The 10,862-nt window shown below is 36.7% G+C and overlaps 1 protein-coding gene and 1 long non-coding RNA gene across 2 annotated transcripts; one reads left to right on the top strand and one right to left on the bottom strand.

The window, feature by feature from the left end:
• Window positions 1-1,091: 1,091 nt before the first annotated feature.
• LOC131020131 (uncharacterized) lies at window positions 1,092-2,103 on the top strand. The gene is made up of 2 exons (XR_009100615.1): window positions 1,092-1,535; window positions 1,865-2,103. It is a non-coding gene; the product is annotated as an uncharacterized LOC131020131 (long non-coding RNA).
• Window positions 2,104-8,741: 6,638 nt separating this feature from the next.
• On the bottom strand, window positions 8,742-10,368 carry LOC131020132 (loganic acid O-methyltransferase-like). Its single transcript, XM_057948811.1, has 2 exons — window positions 10,224-10,368; window positions 8,742-9,760 (listed from the first exon to the last, which is right to left on the bottom strand). Exons 1-2 carry the CDS (start codon window positions 10,290-10,292, stop codon window positions 8,810-8,812), a joined length of 1,020 nt encoding a protein of 339 aa, XP_057804794.1. The 5' UTR covers window positions 10,293-10,368; the 3' UTR covers window positions 8,742-8,809.
• Window positions 10,369-10,862: the final 494 nt, after the last annotated feature.

Raw genomic sequence — 10,862 nt, forward strand, 5'->3', positions numbered from 1 at the left:
GATGAAGAAGCAAGAAAGGTAGAGGAACAAGAGATCAGCCGCACGTTATGTTGCAACCACACCAATAAATAATTCATATGCATCTATGCAATAGGTCGCAACTGTGCATCTATAAATCGAAATTGTGCATCTATGTAATAAAGTGTGCAACAATATATAACATCTATGCAATTTAAATTTGAAAGGGTTAAGCAATGTCGCAAAATTGAATTAACTAGAAACGCACAGATGCATACCGCTGCCTTGTTTTCAATCACTAGAAATAAACGCACAGATGCACGCCCAAATCTCCTTCACACGTCGGAAACCGATTGTTCCGCCTTCGTCTTGAATCTCCCAACCACAAATCTCCCAAATAAACGCCGGAAATAAACGCACAGTTCGCCGCTGCCAACCACAAATCTCTCAAATCTCCCACAAACGATCGAAAATCGTTGCATAGATGCACACCCAAATCTCCCTCACAAATCGGCGCTCAAAACTCCCACAACCGATCGGAAAACTTGGTTCAACAGAAGTCGCCCAAATCTCCCTCACAAACCGGCGCTCAAAACTCCCACAACCGATCGGAAACTTGGTTGCACAGAAGTCGCCGCCGGCCAAAAAACCAGCAACCAAGTTGCCTTCTCTCGCCGCCGCCGGAAACGCTCTGCCGCAGGAAATTTTGATCGCCTTCCAATTCTCCCAAGTCGGCGGATCGGCTCCTCAACCCTATATAAAAGTTGAAAAGTGAAATAGAATTTGGAATGATAGAATGTGTGAATTTTTTAATTACTGTTTTACAATTCTACCCTTTGAATTTTAATTACATTTAAATTAGTAATTAAATTGTGCATCTGTAATTTAATCTCAACTATCTATTTTTTTAAAATCAATGGTTTAGATTAGGTTCCTAGTTTTCATCTTAAGGGGGATTTCTACATTAACCCCACCCTATATATATATAGGGTGGGTATCTATAGAGAATTAGTGATTAATGTAGAATAGAGAATTAATATGTACCATTAGATCTATCAAATCGGACGGCTTCAGATTTTCAGGGAATTAAAAAAAAAACACGTTTCATTAATTAAAACCGAGTTTTTACAGTGTTTGGGGGTTTATTCGGAATTTTACCCACCGAGGTAAACCCGGAAGATTCTCCACTCCCGACTTTCTCGCTTCAACTCCTTCGACCTTCTCTACGCAGATTAGATTATTCCGAACAAATCAATTTCTAAACTACCATATTTTCTGCATATTCACGACCACATATCAAGTTCATCGTTGATTCAAAAAAAAAAAAAAAGCAAACTCGGCACTCGATTTTTCTGCAAAAAAATTCAGGAAATCGTCGGTGGTGACTGGTGAGTTTATTTCGTTTTTTGGTGCTTAGGTATAAAATTTATTCAAAACCCACGGCTGCGGCGTCGCAAAAAGTGATACATGGTGTTGCCGAAAGTGAGGGTTCGAGGAGGAAGGACGGCGCGACGGAGACGGCGTCGAGTTTCGAGGAGCATGGTTTGAGTGTGGAAGTGATGGCGGCGTTGCAGAAAGTGAGACATGGTTTTGCTTCTTGTTCAGGTTTAATTATTGTTGGATTTTATGTTAGTTTTGTTTTTTGTGATTAATATGGGTTTAATTAGGGTGGATGTATTTGCCTTTAACCTTAATCATGTTCTGGGAGATTTGTAACGGAAATTCTATATACCAATTCTTTTCTTTGATGAAAAAAGTGGCACTTGATTAGTTGTGCTAATGTTGTTGTGTACATGATGGACGTGTTCATAGTGTTGAACTATGCTCTTGCACTTGGAGATGAAGTAATTTACTATGAAACTCTGGAAGTGAAGTACTGAAACCTTGTTTCATGTTAACATTCTAGTTGCTGAGAAGGGAGGAGCATTTGCACGGTATGCTGATGAAGCCCAGACGCCCACGGGCTGTTGTACTGTGCCCAACGAGATATGCTGTGATTTGTTGATTTAGTCGCAGACCACCTTATTCATTAGACTGAATATTCTATTCATCAATAATTGTGTTATGTTCATTGAGCAATTGTTATTTGTTCATTGAAAAATTGTTATTATTCATTACATATTATTATTCATGAATTTTCAGGAATTAAAATGTATGATTAGCAGTTACATTATTGATAAATAAAGTAGTCTACATAATTTTTTTTGAACAAGCGTAAAAAAATTACGAACATCTGAATAAAATATTCGAATTTTTCTTGATGACATGAAATATTTAACATATAACTTTTCGAACAATCGTAATAAAATTACGAACATCTAAATAAAATATTCAAATTTTTTTTACTAACATACTTTGAATAAAATTGATATTTAGTTAATCAAATATTTCATAAAATGCTTTTTTTGTAATATAGAAAATATAATATTCATAAGTAAAAGAAATCGAACAATCATATAAATGCCAAAATTCATTTTCTTTTGTTGAATAAATCAATTGTGATGATAAATAACACACAACAAATATTATTAATTTAATATCTTCATAAGTGATGACGACGGTAATGAAAATTGTGGAACAATCGAACACCAACACCAGTACTGATGACGACGGTAATGAAAATTTACATTCATTTATTTAATTATTCATATTCAATAAATAGCAGTATTTATTCGAAATGATTTGTCATTAAAAAAAAATATGTAATTAACGTTCATTTAGTTATAAATTCATATTCGAAATTTTAATTTACTTATTCGAAATAGTATGAGCTGTAAAATATAAGTTTAATTATTTGTGTGTTCAAATTCTAAATATTTACTTGTTTATTCGAATTAATTTTGCTCAAAAATTAATAATGGATGCTATAAATTATGTGGTTTCTGCAACTATATGGGGTATTTATTTATTGAACAAAATTATTGTGTGAATAAATCATAACATTAAACTACAAAACAAAACGTCTTAAAAATCAAATTTATGATAAAAAGTTATTCATTAAGAAAATTAAACTAATAAAAAATTAAAGAAGGAAATAATGAAGATATGCATTACCACCGCCTACTTCAAATTCGGTCAACTCATAATTTGATAACTACCGCAAATAATAAATAGAAATTTACATAATTAGGCTTAAGCGTGTTTAATCGTATAATTAAAACAATTAAAAACACAAAAGGCGGAAGTCATATAAACCGCTAGATCTAATCAAATCAAAGGCTAGGATCAATTCTTTATTCTCAAAATATATGCAATTCTCCATGGATCCATTATCTCTCTCTCTCTCTATATATATATATATATATATATATATATATATATATATATATGGGCACGACCTGGTGTGTTTATTTTATCAGACAATAATAATAACAGTAACAATAATAATAATAAGGTAAAATAGGCTTGGATTACTAAGCACAGCGCCGATGAATATTCCAGTCCTCATCAGCTACTCCCCTGGTCTAGTTGAACAGTGTTCTCTTTGTTCAACTAGTGGCATGTGGTGTTGTTATGATGTTGATGATTCCTCTGATCCTCGTGGCTCTGACTTCTTTTTAGCATGCTTTACTTTGATTTTTTTCCTTTTGTTGCTCTGACTCTTCCTTTGTATGCGTTTCTCCGACCCTCCCCTCATGCTGGCTGGAATACTCTGCGCGGAGCATAGCTGGTCATAAGGACCCAGCTAACTTTCGCGGCTTACGATTAAGAAAGAACCCTCTGCGCGGAGCACGGATGATCCGGGGGATGCATCCAACTTTCGCGGCTTACGATTAAGAGAACACCCTGCACGGAGCATAGACGGTCAAAGGAACCCGCCTAACTTTCGTGGCTTACGGTTAAGATAGAACACCCTGCACGGAGCATAGTCGGTCAGAGGGACCCGCCTAACTTTCGTGGCTTATGGTTAAGAGAACAACCTGCACGGAGCATGGATGATCCGGGGGATGCATCCAACTTTCGTGGCTTACGGTTAAGAGAACACCCTGCACGAAGCATGGAAGATCCTGGGGAAGAGTGAGGAAGAGAGAGGGCAGTGGCTTGCCTGGAGCGATGGCAACGACGACGGCGGTCGCCGCTCACCCCTCACCTTCACAAGCGAACCAACAGAGGGAGGAAGAAGGAGATGCGGCCACCCTCAGATCTAGGGCTCGCCATCCTCAGATCTTGGGCTCGCCACCCCCAAATCGCGACCACCCTCAGGGCTAGGGCTCGCTCTCTTGCCGGAATTATAGAGACGCGGCGGCGGCGCGACTCCGAATTTATGAAGAGCAGTGCGATTTTGTGTATGTGTGTGTTGTAGGCGAGAAACAGAGGGAGGAAGAAGGAGCGAGAGGGAGAGATGTCAGGCTAAAGCGGAGCAACGCCGGCCTTGAGGCCACAACGACACCGGACGCAGCCTCGCCGGCGGCTGAGATGGCCAGAGAAGAAGGCGGTGAGAAGACCGATTGAGGAAGAGAGAAATAGATGAGAAAGGAAAATAGGAGAGAGGAAATAGGTTTAATTAAGAGTTTACTTAAATTTAATTTAATGGGCTTAATTAAGTCCAAATCTTTCCTATTTTGGAAAGTGACCACTTTTAATGGGACAAACCAAATGGAAATGTGGACACATTTATTGGGACGGAGGCAGTATCATTTATTCATAACCTTAGGGGGGTGTATTCATTGTGGATTTCCACAGACTTTAAAAAGTCCATGGAATTTAAATTCCATGGAATTCACATAGATTCCAGACGACTTTCAAAGAATTCGTGGTTGGATTTCACCACGATTTTCACTGATTTTCGAAGACTTTACGAGATAATTTTGGAATTGAATTCCATGAAACCAGCGCTCGCGGAGAACCAGCGCCCGCGGAATCCCAGCACCCGCTGGAAACCCAGCGACCGCTGAGGGAGAGAAAACCGTGAGGCGTGGTTTAATTCACAATAGTAAAGTGTCTGAGGTTGATTCTAAAGTGGAAAATCCTGACATCACAGTAGTGCAACCTGAAATCCATCATATAATATCGAAATCCATCATATAATATCATCTGTTTTGACCACTTTGGGACGAGCACCTGATATTCAGCGTGGGATTACAAGAATTTTCCATCGAACTGCTACCCCATCTGAGGTAACACATAAATTGACCTTACCCTGATGTTCAATCCTATCGTAATCTATGCTGCTCTTCATGCGAGTGCCATTGCTTGCTAATATCATATACATGCTTCTGATCTAGTCCTTGCTAAACTTCCTTCCGTGAAGTTCAAGCGCTATTAGGTAAGCGATTTTATGATTCATGAGAAATTACTTTTATGTGCTCAGTCGTTTGCAAATACAGGGTAGGTGAACGAATTCTGTATCTCTTGTCAACGTTTGCTGAGTTCCAGCAGGCGCTGGGACTCAGCGCTCGCTGGCTTCTTGGCCGCGGGCGCTGGAACTCAGCGCTCGCTTAAAACTTCATGGATTTCAATTCTCGTGGTTCTTGGCCGGATTTCGTCGTGTGTATTTTTTGGATGAAATCCATAAAAGTCATTCCGGATTTTAAGTCAATGGAATAACGAATACACCTAGATTTGTATGGATTTTAAAAAGTTTTGAACGAATACACTCAGATTTATATGGACTTTTAAAAGTCTTGAACGAATACACTCAGATTTCTGCAGACTTTTAAAAGTCTTGAACGAATACACCCAGACTTTTAAAATCCATAGAAATCCATCAAATTCCACAACGAATACACCCCCCTTAGAATATGTCGAGATGATATCTAAGACTTGTGGTGCCAACGAAAGAATGACGGTAAATATACGTTCGAATTTAAAATAATAAAAAAATTAATATTATCGTTAATTAAAAAAAGAAAATATTATTGTTGAAAATAACAATAAATTTTAAAATATTCTCTATAATTTAAAAATAAGAATAAAATATAATATTAATTAAAAATAAAAAAAATATATTTTTTGAAAAATAAAATAAAAATAACAAAAAAAATTAATACGGATTAATTAAAAAATAATTTTAAAAAAATAAATAAAAATAATAATAATAATATTTAACGACGGATTATTTTTCGTCACTAACAATTCCGTCGGTAAAATTTAAAAATAATATGTGGCCACTACCTTCTTAAAACCCACTCCGCCTCTCCACCGCTTCTCTCCCCCCTTTCCCTTCCCTGCACGGCGAGCAAATCTTAAGCCAATCTGTAGATCTGAAGCTAATATGTGGCCACCGCCTCCCTCCAATGTAGTGCCTCGACCCTTGTTCAGCGTCCACAGTAGTGCCGCCTCCACCCTAGCGCAGTCGGCCAAGGGAGCCCTTTTCAGAGGCGGTGGTTCTTGAAAGCCCCAGATTTTGATTATTTGATTTCGATTTTGATTAGATTTGATTTTTTGATTTTGAAACAATAAGGATCTGATTTTGATTTTTTAATTTAATTTTGATTTTGATTACATTTGAATTTTTTATTTTGAAACAAAAAGGGCCAAAATTAAATTTGATTTCTGGTTTCCCTTTGTTTCTCATTTATTGTTGGATATAAAACTCTTGTTCCTGATTTATTGTTGTTTTTCTGTTTTTGATTTATTGTGGTTGATCTTAGCAATAATGTTAGTATGCATGCAATGAATAATATTGCTCATGAACGTTGGTCGAATGAGATGGATTATTATCCTGATATGCGTGGCTTGTTTTGATTTCTTTTGATTAGGTTTCTTTAGCTCACGATTTCCTTTCGAGTTTCGTGTCCCTAGTTTGCGTTATTGTGCTTTCAAGGGATTTTTTTTTTTTATATAATAAACCTCAATTTTATCATGAAACATGGCTATAAAAAGATTTGCCTCTTATAAATATTTATGTGGCACAACGAAGCAACGCCGATGATAAGCTGCAGTTGATCAACATATATGATGCTATATATAACACACACATATGTACATATTTTTTATCCAATTGACATTGTGTTATGTTAGGGCTAGCTTTTTCACTTTAATTTGTGACTAGAAAATGACAAACAATATTTAGTATCCGGACTTAGAGGGTGTTTGGCTAAGCTAAATTATTTTAAAAGAGCTTATAAGATGTACTCCATCTGTCTCACTGTATCTGAGACTCTTTCTATTTAAGGTGTCCCACTGTAAGTGAGACTATTTTCTTTTTTGGTAAAGATTTTACTTAGGGATGGCAGTGGATCTTGGACCCGGTCCAGATCTCAATTTTTTGGACCCGACGGATCTGGATCTCAGTTTTGAAAACGGATCTGGATCTGGATCTTGAAATTTTAGATCCGGATCCGGCCCAGATCCGACCCGTGGATCTGTTTTATTTTATATATATATTTTATATTTAGTTTACTAATAATATTAACTAAATTAAAAATAATAAATAAATTATATTCAAAAGAATAAAAACTAAAAGTAATTAGATAAAAGTATTTTGTGTTATATTTTTCATGATGGAAATTAGGTGTTGTTGATTTTGTGAAATTTTTTTAATTTAATTTAAAAATAGTAGATCCATGGATCTGGACCCGTGGACCCGCGGATCTGACGGATCTGGATCTGGATCCAAAATTTTCAGATCCACGGATCTGGATCTGGATCTAGTATATGAAAACGGATCTGGATCTGGTATTGGCCAGACCCGGTCCAGATCCGGCCCGTTGCCATCCCTAATTTTACCCTTTAAACACATTTTCACTTTTTCACCTACAAACAAAATACACTTTTCTTAATTTCCGTGTTCAGAAAAAAAGGTCTCACATACAGTGGGGCGGAGGGAGTAATTTTTAAAAGCTTATAAGTTGTCAAAGTGTTTGGATAATATTGAGCTTATAAGCTAGAGAGAATTTTTTTTGGCTAGAGAGAGAAAACATGTTTTTAGAGAGAGAAAATCGAAGAAAAATGAACTTGAATGATATATGATGAAAATAATAAATTATAGTTGAAAAATATTTGTAAAATGATTGTTGCATATAGGGAATAGGGATGTCAGTGGATCTTGGACCCGGTCCAGATCCGTAGTTCAGGGTCTGGATCTCAATTTTTTGAACTCGATGGATCTGGGTCTTAATTTTTAAAACAGATCTAGATCTGGATCTTGAAATTTTAGATCTGGATCCGACCCAAATTCGATCCGTGGATCCATTTTATTTAATATATATTTTTTATATTTTATATTTATTTTATTAATAATATTAAATATATTAAAAATATAAAAAAAATACATTATGTCTTGAAAGAAACCCTAAATTCTCCTACAATAGCTATACCATGGATGCATGATGGAGACTTTTTTTATTAGGAAATGTAATTTGGAAGACTTTAATATCATTGACTTGAGCATGAGATTTGTTATTTTTAATTTTTAGTGACTTATTTTTATATGTTGAGACTTTGTATTGCATGAATATGTTTTGTGCAATATTTTTTATGATGGAAACTAGATATTGTTGATTTTGTGACTTTTATTTTTAAATTTAATTTAAAAACAATAGATCCATGGATCTGGACCCGCGGATCTAACGAATCTGGATCCCAAATTTTCAGATTCGTTGGATTTGGGGCGGATCTGGATCCCATAAATTAAAACGAATCTGGATCTGGTATTGATGAAATTCGGTCCAGATCCGGCCCGTTGCCATCCCTAGTTGCATATGAGATTATAAAAAAATAAATTGGAGTAGAGGAATTTATTTTTTGGAGAGCTTATAAATTGTTTAGGAGTTTTGAAGGAGCTTATAAGCTTCTAAACACCCTCTTAATAATCCATTGGTATCAGAGTAAAATGGGTATGACCAAAGCAGGAGTTGGTATTTATTGATGCAGAAATTCAAAATACATATAACAAGTAAAAGTTGAATTATTTGCGGGTGAGCACGAGAAAGAGCTGATTATGAATATTATGGAGAGCCTGGAAGCAGTGTGAAATTTGTGGAGCCTTTGGTAAAACGTTGGCAAACATTTTGTCCACGACGGAAGCTCCAAAGTGGGCGGTGAAAACTCCCTCCATTGCAGCTCTCATGTGCACTAACACAGTAGCTGCATCAAGCGCTTCCTCAATCCCTGCCTTGGGATTTATTAATTCTATTCTCTCAATGCTAAAATGCCCATTCTTCTCTATCACTTTCCTCATCTCCTCTAGTGTGGGTATATGGATGGGCAAGTTGAACGCGTCTATGGCGCTTTTCTCCACAACTCCCTCCTTAGCTAAATCCATTAGGGTATAGCCATAGTAATCAAAGATGGCACTCAGCTCAGTCTGGGGGACTCCCTCAGGAGTTCCAGGCATGAGGAGAAACATAAGCCCTCCACTCACAATCTCCTCCGCTCTTGCACTCATAAAATCTCCTAAATCCTTCTCAAACTGATCCGAGTAGGCTCTGGCCACGTGCTCAGGCGCGCCGGAGCCGTGAATCCTGCCCTCATTATGTAGCCCTTGAGGCTGCTTGGAGAGCCAGTGGAGAGACTGTGAGGAATATGCCACGGTGATGGAGTTACAGGGGAAAAGGCGGCCATGGAACGAGCCGGGCACTCCGGCTGCGTGGTACTGCCTGTCTGGTGGGAGGGAGGTGAAGAGCGTGTTGAAATCATTGGCCGAGTGGTCGTTGAAGAATACTTGGAATTCCAGCTTGTTTTTGGAAGACCACTTGGCTTCAACTGCTTCCATCAGATTTTGAACTGCAAAGAATGTGTTTAAGCCGACGGAACACCCCAAGTCTGCTATTGTCACTCTGCTCGACATTGATTCTGTGGCTAGATACTCACTCACTGCCTCTTGGATCATTTCCTTGACGGTGTCAGAAGCTAATTTCTGCACCAATTTATGGAGTATTTGTAATCAGATCAGGTTTATATGATCATCGCACCATACATAATTTATACAATTGCAGTTGGAATCCACGATATATCGACTCTATATATATTTAGTCTATGTTTGGTTGGGTGTTTTTGGAGGTTGGAAAGTGATTCAATTAATTGAATCCATTATTTGTTTTTTGGTTTGAGTAATGAGTTAACTATTATCCTTATTTGAGGAGTATCCCAATCACTCAATTTGTTACCCCTCATAATAGAGGGAAAACAAAAAGAAAGGAAATTCATTACTGAATAAAAATAATAGTTATTGTTACAATTTCATTCATTTATTTGATTTCATTATCTTTTCATTAATCATCTATTTGAATCAAATGAGCACTTAGAGTATCATTAAGTGCACATAGACATATGTTAATAAAAGTGAAGTATGAATTAAAACTTGGATGATATAGTGTTACCTGATAGCGGGAGTTTTTGGAGTAGCTGTGGGCATCATCTCCACCTTTCATTGGGAAGGTTTCCCCCATTGCCTCTCTCTCTATATTGAGCTTTTTTTTTCTTTTCTATTTTTATTGATGATGTAAAATTATGCTATGGCTGATTAATTATGAGTTATGGGGTCTTGTATATAACAGCAACAAATTAAGTACTAATTTTTGAAAGTCAGAATTTGGTCGTTCAACTTTTTTTTCTCGGCGGTATTATGGCCTTAGCCGCCTCACCTTGTTCAGTTCAGTAGAATTGACTTTTTATATTTTTCGTTTGCCGGAACTTCAGGGCACAAACAGTTGGATTCGAAGTAATTTTTATGTCTTTGTGAGATGCATGATAATCATTAAAATTAATTAATATTTAGATAAATAATTATAATTATTAAATATAAGTATATGTGAATTATTTAAAAAAAAAACGTTAATAGCCAGAAAATACACGAACTATCACTGAATTTGCATTTTGCACACGACCTTTAAAAATGGCTCTACAATACACCATCTTTCGATTTAATTGCAATTCGCACATGTATTGACCATCACTTAAATTCTAGATGACGTGTCTCCTGGAATTTGCAGACGTGGACACACCGACAATCAAGTAAA

The sequence above is a fragment of the Salvia miltiorrhiza genome, chromosome 4 (genome assembly GCF_028751815.1).
Source record: "Salvia miltiorrhiza cultivar Shanhuang (shh) chromosome 4, IMPLAD_Smil_shh, whole genome shotgun sequence".
NCBI lineage: Eukaryota > Viridiplantae > Streptophyta > Magnoliopsida > Lamiales > Lamiaceae > Salvia > Salvia miltiorrhiza.

What these genes read in the sequence shown, in the direction of transcription:
- LOC131020132 (XM_057948811.1), bottom strand. Translation starts at nt 10,292, where the DNA reads ATGGGGGAAACCTTCCCAATGAAAGGTGGAGATGATGCCCACAGCTAC. An exon ending in CCAAAAACTCCCGCTATCAG is followed by an intron (nt 9,761 to 10,223) that starts GTAACACTATAT and finishes AAATTGGTGCAG; the next exon opens with AAATTAGCTTCTGACACCGT.